The sequence below is a fragment of the Calonectris borealis genome, chromosome 4, assembly GCF_964195595.1.
Source record: "Calonectris borealis chromosome 4, bCalBor7.hap1.2, whole genome shotgun sequence".
Classification (NCBI taxonomy): domain Eukaryota; kingdom Metazoa; phylum Chordata; class Aves; order Procellariiformes; family Procellariidae; genus Calonectris; species Calonectris borealis.
In genome coordinates this window covers 40,194,083-40,209,173 of record NC_134315.1, presented here as the reverse complement: position 1 = coordinate 40,209,173, position 15,091 = coordinate 40,194,083, and the positions used below count along the sequence as shown (strand labels likewise).

General features: G+C 36.3%; 1 protein-coding gene across 2 annotated transcripts in view; it reads right to left on the bottom strand.

Moving 5' to 3' along the window:
- Nucleotides 1-1,135: 1,135 nt before the first annotated feature.
- Nucleotides 1,136-15,091, bottom strand: part of AGA (aspartylglucosaminidase) — a 28,759-nt gene continuing 14,803 nt past the window's right edge. For both annotated transcript variants that reach the window (XM_075149294.1, XM_075149295.1), the window contains 2 exons: nt 14,600-14,733; nt 1,136-13,764 (listed from right to left, as the gene is read on the bottom strand). In XM_075149294.1, the coding sequence (XP_075005395.1) occupies nt 13,664-13,764; nt 14,600-14,733 (235 nt within the window). In that variant the 3' untranslated portion in view covers nt 1,136-13,663. The remainder of the gene's footprint in view (nt 13,765-14,599; nt 14,734-15,091) is intronic.

Here is a 15,091-nt window from a genome sequence, read left to right as displayed (position 1 = left end):
TGTAGTTTATACAGAGCAAACGCAGATTTTTGAAGAAATCTGCATATACATCCTGCACTAGACAGCAACTTGAATAGGAGTTGCCCTCACATTTTGATCATAGAATCCAGGAGGACAGATGGGGTAGAAGTTTATCGTTTCCTATAAACGAAAAATTTATTTCTATATGTTGCACATTTGACAGAATCATATTTCTTAGAGGGATCTATTCACATATCTTTAAATCTAGAAAGGATAACAGTAATCATCTAGCCTACTCTTTTGCAGAAACCAGGTGGATTTATTACACTCCTTTAATCAGTTTAAGTGTATTAATGTCCACTCATCTTCCTCCAGATGCATTTAATCTATAAATTCTTTGTGGCTATTTCCTTCAAACATAACTTCTCTGTCTCATTCTGGCCTGGGAAATACTTGATCATAATGACAGTGACAGTAATGATTTGACATGCAAAAAAACCCTCATAATTTGTTAGAGGCCAGGACACTGTAGTATGGAACAGCTGAAATAGGGAAAACTGGGAAATGTATTTTAAGCTTTATCCAGAGAACACAATGCAGCACCACACAGGGATAACCAGCTTTGGTACCCCAACCCAGCTAGGTAGCATTTGCAAGGCACTTTCGCTCCACCTAGTTGACTCTGTTGAAGAGCAGAATATTGGCCTAAGCTAGTATTATTTCAAACCTATGGCAATGTCCATTAAGAACAACTAAAAAAAAAAACAATGTATAATCTCTCATAAAAATAATTCAGGCTACATTTCTCAGGGTATAAATAATTCTATACCAGCAAAAAACTAAGGTTTTAATCAAAAAGAAACAAGTTAGATTAAATTTCAAGCACTTATTTAATAAATTAATATGTTCTAGAACTTCAGGATGATCTTAAATGTACAAATGAAAGTTTTGAAGTGTCTTTAGAAAAACATTCGTTACAAAATATAAATAGAAGCTTAAATTTAAATTTCAATTTTAAATCTAGACTACATTTACAATGTAAAATTTAAACTCATTACTATAGCAGTACTGCAGAGTCTACGGAAGTGAAAAAACCATTCAGCAAAAGTTCCACTCTGAAGGCAAAGACAGTGGGTTGTACTTCTTAAGGACAGTATTTCCACACAAAGTGGTCTTGAAGGTAACAGTGTAATTTGCTTTAATTGTAACCGAGAAATAACATTTAAGCAAATACTGGGCTTTGTAGATGAACAGTACAAAAGTAAAAAATGCACTCAATACCAGAATGCACAAGCAAGCTTAAAATCCATTTGCACAAAGAATAAATTAGAAAAATAATGCATTTAACCATTATTGTTTTCCTTTACCTTACAACATACGTAGTTTATCCTTTGCTTTCTCTCATACCTCATGTCATTTGCACTGTATTTGCCATTTCTCAGATCCTTTCCAAAGTTCAGTCATTACCTAGTATTGTAATACTATACCTCTTCACCTAGAAACATGTGCAATGTCTTATGTTACACATCAGTTCACCTTCACTAGAAAAATAGGATGTGCTTATTTTTAATCAGTCTAAAATAGTCTAATAAGACAAGGCTTTACAAATACAAGATAACTGCCTTTATATAAAAGCAGCATTTAGCAAATGCTTTCTTAAAAACATGAACTGACTCCCAGTAGACCAGAGCAGCAATATTTACTATATAGTAGCACAACTTCTCACAGTTGTGTTTTAATGAAATTGAATTCTCTGATCAAAAAAAAGTGGCGGATTTTTTTTTTTGTCATAAATTACTCAGGATGACTATAAGTAGGTTATTCCAGTATCAGATGCTAAGAGTAGCAGCAACAAAATACAGGAAGTTCACAATAAGGAAACGTTTCAGAAAGTTAGTTTAGAAACTTTTATATCTGTGTCAGAGATATGCAACCACTGAAAAGGAATTAGAAATCAAAAAAAGTACATAATCACACCAGAAAAAGGTTTTCCTTTTTTTAGTGGAAATGTATTATACATGTAGTTGTGAAGTCGGCTTCTAAAGGTTCTTGGATTCCCACAGAGACCAATATTGACAAAGATCAGGTGATCAAAGCAAGATGTAACTGTTCAAAGTATCACTCTATAGCCTGACTTTGCTTGTTTGTACATAGCAATGCAGAATGAACCATAAACATAAAAGAAATTCTATACTCTTGCCATAAAATTATTCAGGTACGCAGATACTACAGTAACTACAGAAGTTTCAGCTATTTATATTTTGCTAATTATGACTTGCTTTGATAAACTAGAACAGGAATTATGTAGTTATGGGTTAAAATAGAAGGAGGAAAGTAGTTATGGGACAAAACAGAAGGTGGAATTCAGGCAGGGGGAAATAAAACCCTGAAACTGTAGCACGCAAAAAAGCAGGCAAAAAAAAAAAAAAGTGGTTTAGTTAGTAACCTAAAACTTTATTTACTAAATCCCAGCTCACTATGTGATGCTAGTTTGAATGTAATAAATTAGATACTGCAGTACTGAATGCAGCCTCTCATAACAATAATCAACTGCAATTCAAACAACCTTTTTTTCCCCTCACTGCCCTACATGATCTAGGTTTGAGTGTTACCTAGTATACCTTAATTTCAAATTCAGTTTAAAGCCTCTGATTCATTGCACAAGATGGATTAACTTTATTTTTAATTTATTGTTATATCAATACATGAAGCACATGAAAAAATTCAAGCACTTGAACTTTGTTACTTAAATCTCCAGAAGCCAGATAAAGCCTATTTTACATATATGCATTTAGCGGTATCTGTTGTAAAGTCTCTTCAAAATAACACAGTATGCAGGACTGACAGCTTTGATGGTAATAAATACTGGAAAAGGCCATTCCTGAGATAGCAGGCCACACTCAAGCTATTTTGTCAAAAATACTAGTCATTGTCTTAATTGCAAGGTTTCAGGTGACGATCAGCTAGCAGGCTCTGCTGATTGAGATGAATCTTTTAATGATAGCTTAGGTGATTATATTCAATCTATATTTACAGATTGCTTAGGCTGCTTGATTGAAGAAGTTACTTATGAAAAACTTGTAACGGAGGTTGGGACTGTTTCCTAGGAACAAAAATGACACTGGGCAGAAAACAAAATCTGTAGCTCTCAGCTTCTACTGAGTACTGCAGTACTGCAGGCTCAGCCACCAACTGGCAACAGGCTGCAAGTCTGCTCATGACAAGCGAGTCAAGAACCATTCGTAGTAGCCGTTCAGTGCTAAACTGCATCCACTTTGAAAATGAAAGGTACACCCAACTAACTCCCGTTGTATTTAAAATCAAGTTATTTAGAATTTTTATCTTGCTTTATTGAAAGAAGCTAAGTTAGGGAATAGTGTTCACATCCACTGAAAATAGTTTCCTAAATGTTGCAAATAGTAGAAAGCTTTTGCATTGGAAGTAGACAGTAAGGTCAGTAGAATGACCTGCAACTGCCCTTTACGTCCATTCACACCTAATTTTTACCATAATGATAAATACATTGTAATAATAATTTATTCTACGATAATTTCTTCATGGGCCTGCCAACTGCCCCTAATTCTCTACTCTGGTCCATGAACAATTAAAGCAATTTTTTTTTTTTTTTTAAATATTAGTTTCCTTTTGAACTGGTAACAGATAAAACTACACTTTTTCTAGAACTTTTGGAAGACTCCCCAGATGAGGGTTGAGTTTAAAGCAGTCAAGATTCAGGAAAATATTTATTCAGATTGCAGAAGAAAACAGAAGAATTCCCACTTATACCCTGCAATAAGAATTAAATGAATGTAGCTCTTACAGTTATAAAATATGAAACATATACATCTCGTGTGCTTGGCCGATGATTAACATACATGGCAATTACAGTCTCTCACCTAAACCAGTGTGCAGTACACCCACTTTTCTCTTCAGCCTGTAACACTGCTTTACCAGGTAGCTTACTCTGAAGCATCACATCTGAACACAGGTCCTGGTAACCCCTTCAGGTAAGGCTAAAGTAAACATTCTTGGATGTAAGAAAGATTTACTGTTCACTAATTAATTACTCAGATTACAATGATATCTGTTAAATTGTTCTGCCATGGATAGGCTGCTACCATTGCCAGAACTTCATTAAAAACATTGGAATTTGTCAACAGTGTAAAAGGAAAAGATTTGTGTTGTTCTCCACACATAGTGGATGGTAGGCCTCAAACTGTGATCACATAAAGGGAAAGGCTGTGCCTAGTGTGGCGATCTCATGTACTTGGTTTGAGAATAAAATCTACTCAATTGCATTTCATAGGTACGAGAGAAGAACGCCTAGCTTGTAACTCTGTGGTGCTTCAGCATGAGGTAGGTACGTTGTTAGTCACTCACTATTAAGTCATGTGCTTTTATAACATCCTAGGGAAGAGACACTTACTACTATAGAAATTTAATACATGGGAACTTAAAGAACCTCACTGATAGAAAATTCTTCATGTCAGAAATCTACATTTATTCTTTACTCACCAGAAAGTTACCTTTAATGTCTTGTTGTTAGTGAACTGCTCAGGAACTTAGCCCATTTTCTGAGCTCTGCTGGTATTCAAGAAATGCTTACCAGATGCTTGGTACTGTGTACTACCTAACCGGTGCTGGCAGAGGAACAGACATATGTCAGGCTGCGTATCCTCATGGAATCTTACTTCCGCCTTTCTAGAGAAGATCTTCATGTGGTATCTTCCTTGCCATCTCACGTTTCTTACTGAAACTGTCTCACCTTGTATAAATGCATTGCTATTTATTATAGGAGAATAAGGAGGAAAAGATTCTTTGGCCTGTGTTCTAGGATGATCAGGCAGGTTACTATTTGAACACAGATTTTCATGCTTCACATATAATAGCACAGTCATTGGAACAAGCAAGTGCAACAAGCCACAGACGCACAAACTCACTCTAGCCATCTGCTGAGCAGCATTCCGTGTGTCAGCATCCTCGTCAGATCAGGCCCTGGGATTAGAAGAAGAGAATGACCAGAGCTTGAGGGCCTGTTAGCTTCCTGGCATTAGGAGTTACTGGTTTTATACATCCCCATGAACAGAAACACACACAGGAGATGTGGGATACCTACAAAGTTAGAAAGCAGCACCAGAGACGAAATACTGAGATCCCCATAAAGCTTAAAACATTGGGCTCTGGTGCCTAAGCCCCTTTTGGATCTTCCCAAGAAAGGGCAACTTTTCCCCTTCTAAGGATGGAGCACTCTAATCTTTGCATGCTGAGACTAAAGGCTTCAATAGTTTTGTATTGTTCAGTGATTTTGGTATTCACTGTGAGAAATGCTTTAGAGGCACTTACATGAGATGGTCTATTATATGACCAGATTGCCTCAACTTCTAGTATGGATTTGAAGTTCTTCCCAAATGCTAAATCTGGAAAAATCACAGCTACAAAGTCGAACATTATGGTTAAGTAGGACACTGATTGGCATACTATGAATAGCTAAGACTGACCAAAGGTACATAAATGACAATTATAAATTGCAGTTGGAATATTTATCTGGCATTAGCAGTTACATTTGTCATAGTGAGGCACTACATTATTCTTATACAAGTACAACTTTATGCAAGATCAAACTTCTATTCTCAACTCTGAAAGAGACTTGATTTTTCAAATTAAGTTACAGGGTCATAGCTCTATTCTTGAATGTGACTGGAGTTGTTATCTTAGCTCCGCTGAGCATATTGGCACTTGTCTCTCGCCTAAACCTCTTTGTGATTCAGTAACCAGACATCCCTGTGACAGAAACCCCTGAGAGTCCCATATAGTAGTCTGTCCAAAACACAGCGGTGTTAACACAAAGCACATCTCACTGCGACTTTCAATTAAATAGCCAGTCAAGAAGTCTGAACTCATGGTGCTCACATTTTCATGAAGCATTGTAGTAACAGCACTCGCTCTGAAGTATGAGATCTAAGTTGTAAAGCCACCTCAGCCAAAAGAAATTCAAACTTACATTTTAACAAGGAGAAGGCCATCAGAAAAAGGTTTTATGAAGACCCTGTACTTTCCCATCCTGAAGATGGGAAACTTATGGTAAATGAATATTGACGTGACAGAAGAGAGAATACGGGGAACATGACAATAGCCTGTTGATGAGAATGCTCCCTGAAGTAGTGGGAGTCCTGGATTCAAATCCTGATTTCTCATGTTTCTTGCTGAATTTTATTGGGGACAAATAGTAGGATGGGCATCTAGCTTGAGGGTTGAATCACGAAACCTGCAGAGAGACAGGCACCTTACTTCAGTCTGCAGGAAAATTTTGAAGAGTCTGCTTTTGCCAATCTAAGTATGTGCTGTCACCAGCTGGATAATTTCTTGTGCTCCTCAGTGCCCTGTTGCGTACTCCTGCAGTCTACCTTGTGTTGGTATTAGCAGCTGGGTGACTGTATAATAAAGCAGAACAGCTTGCTTACCCATGCTCTGAAAAAAGAAAAAAAAGATCAGTTTTCAGCCAGACCAGCAAGCTGATCCATTTTGTGGAGCTGCATAATCACCAGAACCAACTGCATAACTGAAGAGAGAATGCATACTGGAACACGCCGGTAGTACCACAGAGAAATCTTTATCCAGCTGAAACCATACTCTAGAGATGGTCAAAGCTTAAAACATAACCTTGTCTTCAGCACTTCACTATTACCTAATTGTTCTTTGTTCAGTATAATTGCTTTTTGTGAATTTTATTACCACTGCTGTAACTCTGAGCCTAGGAGCTCAGTTCACAGGAATGAGGGTGGCACCTTATACATAGCTAAGGGCTTTGATCCATACTCCCCCAGCAAACAGCTGCAGTCAGATTGCCCGGGAGCTGTTTGTTACTGCTCTTTCATCAGAAGTTACGAACCCCACAGCAGAGCCAGCGGAATGCAGTGCAGGCATCTGCTATTCTCAGTGCAAAGTGCAGATGGAGGTCAGAGAGGTTAATCTGCTGGGATCTGGCATGAAGCTGTTTGGGTGAATGCATACAGTCTAGTCTGCCAGTCCTGGTACGGGCACAGTAACCTCCAGCAAAGAGATACAGTGGGCAGGGAGGAAAAGTAGCACTGCAGAAATCAGTTAAAGACTATTAACATCCTTAAGCCCATGTGGCAAAGTGATGTTTCCCCCTAAAGACCCATTTTGTTGGGTTAGCACTTTCACTAAGCAGTAACAAAAATTGTCATAACTCTTGCTGAGAAGTGAGATCACAGGACTTTTCATGTTGACGGTTTCATAAGAATAGGTAAAGACTAAATTTAAATAATTACAGTTCGTTAACACTGCAGCTACTCCAATGTAATTTATTTTCTACTTTAACATACAAATTAGTCTTCAGTAACAACCAAATTAGCAAAACACATTTGACTGCATATAAATTAGACCTGTTTATAATACTTTTTACATTCACCCTTTTAATATATAATGCTTTACTTCATCTATTACTATAAATCAGTCACAAAAAAAAAATCTAACAGAGATAAAAAATTGATTACGCAACAAAAGTAGGAAACTGTCAGTTCTATGTTGCTCCTCAATGCTCAGGAGAAGTGCTGCAGATAAAAATATTAATTTATGGGAAGTTTCAGTTCCTTTATCCTTCTCTATGTATTAGCCTGCCAACCCAACCTTCATCCTCACAGATGATCTATGATAATTTGCCTTGGAATTTTTCTCCTAACAATGAATATCCAGAAGTAGTATTAAGCTACCAGCACAACCATTTTTATTTTCAAATAGCCTGTCACACTGTATTTAATAACCACATATACCATCAAGCATCTACTTATGAACAATAAGCATTCATGACCTAGCTAAGTATAATCCTAAATCTGCAGTACTGTGATACTGCTTCTCAAGTTGAGTATCTCCTCCCTCAACCCTCAAAAATGCAACTGCTGTTGCCAGCATTTAAATCACTAACTCGCTACTAGTTAATTCAGGACAATACAGTATTATCTATTATTTTTTGTATTTACAAACACAAAAAAACCCTTAAGTCCCCCCTCTTCCCCTCCCCCCCCCAAAAGTAGAGAGTAGGCTTCTCAAACATCAAGAAAAATTACTAACTGCTTGAGGAATTATGCCACCTTTAAGAAGTCTTAACATCCAGAACTTGGATCCTCCCCGCCAAATGCTACTTGGCAAAATAATAATACAAGACAGTCTGCATCACACACGAAGTAAACTTCAGAAAGAAAATTAACCAACAGTTGAATCTGGATGGTATAGTCAGAATGTGTCAAGAAAGCTGTTAGACAACACAGGTCTGCTGATAGCAACAAGAAAGCAAATTAGTATCGAGAAAACATTTATAAAACAACAAACTACACATTTGAAGAAAGTATGAAGTACCATTAATGGCAGGAGAACAGGGAAAAAACCCACCAGTATTCTTCTGATTTCAGAGGTGGGAGGTAAGAAAAGGAGCATGCCTATACAGGGAAGAAGGCTTTAGACAGACCAGAGAGTGCTTTAAAAACTGCTGTAGTTTGTAGTGAGTATAAGCAATATATCTATTTGCTTTGGAGGTGATTTTGTGAAATTTTTGTGAAATGGCTTCAGCAGTATGTGATACTAGCCCTTAGCAAAAGTCATCCTACAATCTACTTTAAGCCTCAGATGAAATTACTTTTGCATGGGGCAGAAGCGAGGGGTGGGAAGGGGTGCAGGAGAATTTGGGTGACAAGTGAAAACAACTTGCCTAGAAACCTTGTTTATCCCGCAGAGCTGAAGAGAATCTAATTTGTCAAGGTCCTGTGCAACAACAGAGAACCTATACAGCAATTTAAATGAACGCTATGAGTAAAATTAATGTGGTAACATAGCCTGTGGAAATTACCGTGAAGGCAAACATTCTTCAGACTTTCAAACAATAAAACATCCAGATCCTGAAATTCTATATGAGAAAAATTATTTAGTTTATATTTCCCATTTCAGTTTTGCAATTACAAGCTGATCTAATATTACGGTTGCTTAACATAATATTATGAAATACTACTGTAACATGTAAATGTCTATATGTAAATATGTAATTTCATTTCTTTTACAAGAAATTAATCAGTAGGAAAAAAAATTACAAAAATTTACAAAAATCTGACAAAAAGCTCATCTGTAATTGAGACAATATACATTTGTGAATTCAAGTTACTAAACCTTGAACAGAGAAATATTTTAAACATTTTGATCTTGTAACAATGAAAACAAAAAATTAAAGTGTCAAAGTCGGAGCATCACAGTGTTCAGTTCAGTTCCTGTTGTTACCCTGACATTCTAGAAAGACTGAATACAGTTTGCAAATGCAGTTGGAAAATCATACTTAAGTGTACACTCTTTCACAAAAAGCCTTTCTCCTGTTGGGAAGGTTAAGTTCTATAACAATCTCTGTATGCTTGTCTTGGAAAAGTAACAACTTCAGGTTCTTCCCATCTGTATATAAGAATATTCAAATGAACCAAGGCCACTGGATTTCTTGCTAAACTGAATTTCTTATTCCTTAAGATCTTTAAATGACAAATGCTAAGAAAGTACAAATATAAAACGCAACCCAACTTCACAACCACATTCAAGTGGCAGAGATCACCACAACACCAGCAATCAAAATAATAATTTAGCAACAAACAGAATTAGAGCTGAAATGTATTTTGGAGTTGGCCTGGAAAGTATGCAAAGAGTGAGAACAAGAAACTTCCTGTTCATCTAACACATGAAAGTTTTTTCCAGGCAGAGCTCTGAAATCACCATTTCTAACCAATAAAAAACCCTGACTTCTACAACACAATTGTTTCTGTAAAACTCTACCTGGGAAAAGTATAATAAAAACCTTTTCTTTCAAAGAATTTTTCCTCTCCTACTAGAAAAAAAAAATCACCAGTAACAGGAATTCCCTGAACAACTGGCACACTTTGAAGTTGCTATTGCTTTTATTTCACAGACCACCACCTGTCACTGTAAACATATCAGCTAATTGCACCAAGAGAGCATTGTACCAGCAGGTGTATTTACCTACGTTGATTCCAACTGTCAGGGGAAAAAAAAAAAGGGAATGAAAACACAGCAAATATTGTTAAATGCACAAACATCTAAAAACATTTGCTGCCTGACACAGCAGCTCAAACAATAATAACAAAGCTAGTCATAAAATCCTGAGATTCTGCCACATCTGCTTCACGGACATTTCAGAAATGTTCTTTTGCTGTAAATTTAATGGAACTTACGTGGAGGAATGAACAGACTCCCCAGTGAGAACATTTGTATTTCAGTGCTTAACGTATAACATACTACTTGTATATTAGAGCTAAAGTATATTTAACTGTATCACTGATGTTTCCTCACCCACACAGACTACAGGTAATAGAACTGAAATCCTACACATATTCTCTGTTTCAAAACAAGGATGAACAGAGTTGTTAATGAGTTACAACAGTCATGCAATTAACTAAACCCAAACAACAAATGCTAATAAGAATTTCTAAGGTAAAAAGCAAATCAGCACGGCTGTTGTTTTTACCCTGTGAAGAGATAATAGATTCACTCCAGTTTATACAGTATTATTTGTAGATTCCGTCTGAAAGACCAACACTGAATTCTCTCAAAATCTGAATTATTCCTGATTGAGGCAGTTACAGATAAAAGGACGTATTTCAGTGGTAAACCTACAAACAGTGAAAGGACAGGGAAGTTTTCTTCAATAAGTGCATACAGAACATTGTCAGGGTTCATATAGATTGCTTTATTAAAGAACAATTCAGTGGCATGCAAAAACATGCCATTGTTGGCTTTATTAGTCAGACCATTGAGCTAAGATTCTTTTTCTGTCTACATTGGATGAAGCGATAATTTGGTAAGAAGTTTTAGAAATAGAAAAAAGCAGGATAGCTAGAAGCTAATGAACTTAAAACACAGTTGGACTTAAAAAACCCCCACAACTTTATAGACAGGATGCATTCAACTGTACCACTAACTTGCAAATACTCATATTCTGTGTAGGTTTTCTCTGCATTTTGTAGTAAAAGTTCGAGAGTAAAAACTTAAAAATACAAAATTCCTTGAAATCAGAAACAGTAAGATTTTTTTTTTTTGCAACCACAGCAGAAACTGTCATACAGTTTTTGCCTACTTTTGGCAAGGGTTTGTACTTTTAAAAAGCCTTCTTAAAAAACCTCATGTGTCTGCTAAGCATAAGAGAACAGCACTACTACTAACAACCTTTAAAGGAATATTCTTAATACAAAATATTGTTATTTTTTAAATTCAGAATTCTGTCCATAACATCAGAACAGCACACGCATAAATATTATGATTTAATATATTGTCAAATTAATAATTAAAATAGTTTACACAAACTAACCATTTCATTTATGATAACTAATTCAGCATGGCAAAGCAATCTACATTATTAAACCACATGTATTAGCACATACGTTTCATGGAAACAAGTTCATGTACAGATGAGCTGACTATGCAGTAAGTTAGAACTGTAACTTAGTGACTTATAGAGTACTCATGATCTTTCATCATGGGCACTCATAGCCTCTAGAGGCATACACGAGCTAGCACAGAATGGCACAAGCACTCTAGAAAGCAAGCCAACGATGTTCCCAACCTCTCTCAAAAATGAATCCTAGTGGATTCAGCTGCAGCAGTTTGAGACATTACCACTCAGCTGCCAGTACTGCACCTTCGATCTTCAAAATTCACAATGATATCTCCAAAGCAGCAATCATTGGGATTTCATTAATCTATTTGCACTTGACTGCCTGAGTTATCTGAAGATACAGCAGCCATGGCAGAAGGGTTGTAGGTAGGACAGGTAGAAAACTTACCTTAAGCCACTGCAGATATATTCAGTAAGTGTTTCTTTGACTAAAGCTTGTTGTGGCCTACAGTGAATTCTGTGCTATGAAGTGCTCTAAAGATCCAGTGACAGAAGTGAATCCCCAAATAAATTACTTTGTTGATGAAGTTCAAAAGCAGGCCATTAATGATGGCTATACTAGTTGGAACGTTTTTTCCTGACTTTCCAAGATACCAACTCAGAACATAAGGCAACAATCATTCTAAAGCACAGTACACAAGCATCTAAACAACCTTCCTTATAAATGATACATTAAGGTGTGCTTTTATTACCCAATCATTTTATTCAAGTAGACAAAGAATAATTAAAGTGTTTATGACAAGACATGCTCATTTTACTTGCTCCCCCTTTTTAACTTTTCCTAGCACAAGTTTAGCAAAGATTCGATCAAATGACCAGCAAGCCACCAAGTTAAGAAAACAATCAAACAGACCTCCAAATACCGATGGAACAATCCTCAAGATGCTGAAGTTCTATTACAAATGAATCCTGGTATCTCTAGACACAGAAAGATAAAGTGACACACACAGCTTCGCCAGCTGTAGGTAACTGTCATGCTCTAGGTATGCAACTGCTCCTTTGCAGGGGTAGATGTGCTACAGGAAAGGGCAAGTGCACAGCACATTAGTGACAAGCAAATCACTGTGATTAAGATTTATAACTTAACTTCCATTACAAAAAAAGGTGACAGGAAGATTTCCACCTGTCTTCACATCCAGTTAGAGTCAACGCAATACTCCTTGAAGGCTTGTACTACCAGGGATGTTTGGATGTCCTCTCTACTCAAACGTATTCTCACCTGTTGTGAAACAATTTAGAAAGGTCCACAAGGAGATGCTCCTATCTCTTAATTAAAGCTTTGAAATATGCTCCACTACTCTTCAACCCCCTTTCCTTGCTTGTCAGTATCTACATGCAATTTTCTTTTCAAGAGAAAAGAAAACCTGGACTAAATCTTAGAAAGACAATTAAATATTCTCAAAATAAGCCTCACGTATAGAGGCAGAGCCCCTCCTGCTCCCTGCCCTTTATTCCAGATTTCTGCCAAATACGTTTTTAAATGGCAAAGCAAAGGTCCAGTTCAATGTTTACTATTCATCACTTTTGGCTATTTAGTTCTTATGAAAACAGACAGACTATAAGAGCCATTAGACACTTGGTCTCTTTGCACGCGTATGACCACCAGTTCACTTTTTGAGCTTTCTTTGGAAGTTTTTCTTCCAGTGACCAAAGCTCTACTTTCCCCAAAAAGCAGGTGAAACCTGGCATTACTTGGAAGTAAATATACAACAGATAACTTTTTGTGGTATTTAGAACCACAGTTTGATTGTCAGGTTTGCAAAAGTTTAAAAATTGAGTTGGGATGTAAGGTAATGCCTACTAAATTCATGACTTAAGGGACCTCAGCAACGAAGCACATCAATTTCAGCCATTTCATTTAGATGTAGATTTTTAAACAGATGAATTGCCTATGCTAACTGTGAAAGTGTCGGCACTAACTATAATTTTGCAACTATGTTTACTTCACCCAAACTACATAGAGTCATTTTTTTAAATCTTGCTTTAGATTATAGTACCAGTCTACAATAATTTAGAAATAAGTTACCAAGATAATTACAGATTAAGCTTAGTTGCACTACACAAAGCCATAATAAAGTAGAATATATTAAAAACAGTGAAGTAGTAGCTGCACCATCAACATACCTTTGTACTCGTTCACATGATTATGCAACAGTGAAAATAAACAACCGTTTTAAAAAGTAACACCTGGGGAACCTTAGCAGTTTCCTCCTCTAAGTTTAGATGTCAATAGGACAAAAGAAATTAAATGCAATCTACTACTTGCTCAGTTGGCTGACTTAGCAAAGGGCTAGAAACCATGAAGTGAAACTGAGTGAATCCTGGAATTTTATTACATGCAGCACCTAGGAAAGAAAGAAAAAAAAAAAGTATAATTTGCTACATTTAAGATTAGTGTCATTGTACTTTATCATCTAAAGACCCAGTCACTAATTCTACTACAATGGTGTAATTATTCTTTTACAATCTGTTTAACCCAAGACATCTTGAAAGTATTTAATTTTTAGGTAAGAATACAGTGCTACTGACTGCTGTAGTGCAATTAATGTCCTTATAATACAATTCAAAACAGTAATGTAAGTTAGGAAAATCTCTCTCTCTCTTTCAGTTGTGATTAACTTAATGAGTTCCTCCAACACTAATCTCTTAAACACAGAACTATGAGAAATAAGACATCAAAAAACAGCAATAAGCAATCTAACCAAATAAGCCATGTTGATTAGCAAATTGTATTTCCTACTAATCTAAGAGTTCACTAATGAGATGCCTGGCACAATGACTGATCTTGGACTGCTTTGAAGCTATGCTTAACATTCACATTCTCCCTGCCTTATGCCATACCTAGGGGAGGCATAAGCATTCTTTTTTAAAACCTTCAAATTAATCATACTCAATCCAGGAAAACACATGAAGGTTGTAAATATTTTTGATTTTTACTAAGACTTGCATAAATTTTGTGAAAGTCTAAGACATCAAAATGCAGAGGAAAAATTAAAATATCTCAAGTCCACACTAGGACACAGTTGCCCTGCTAACCAGCATTTGATATTATAAATGGCCAGTATTGCTGCAGTGTTCAAAGAATAATTAAAGACTTCTGCTTTAAAATCCACCTTTGGTTTTGTGCTTCTGTGACCTAGTTAGGGTCAACAAGCTTTGACTGTTAAGCAAAATACATACCATAACTTCCAGTTGTATTGGCACATATAACAGCGCCAAAGAACTTTGGAGCATACTTCTGGATTCTGGAAATAACTTTCTGACAGGCTACCGCTGGGTCTGTCCCCATCCTCATATACTCCACAGCTTGATAGCTAGAAAAAACCAATCCCACACCCAGACAGTTAGCCATACTCAGGTTATATATTCTAAAATACCATTGAGAGACCTTGATTTCTTTGAATAGTGGAAACACATGATAAATAATCTTTAACCAAACTTCATATTGGCAATTACTCAAGTTCTACATGAAAAGTAATTAACGACCTCTGATATTACATTACTGATAAATTATTTATTTCAGTAAGCATTAAAAAATCTTTCAGAAAAAACTTCGGTTTCTGGAAACCTCAATATTGACACATTTTCTTTATTTCATGAATATGAAGGTACAATGTTTTGATCAAGACTTTGAGCCACTTTCAAATTTTTTGCAAGCCAATTTAAAAAAAA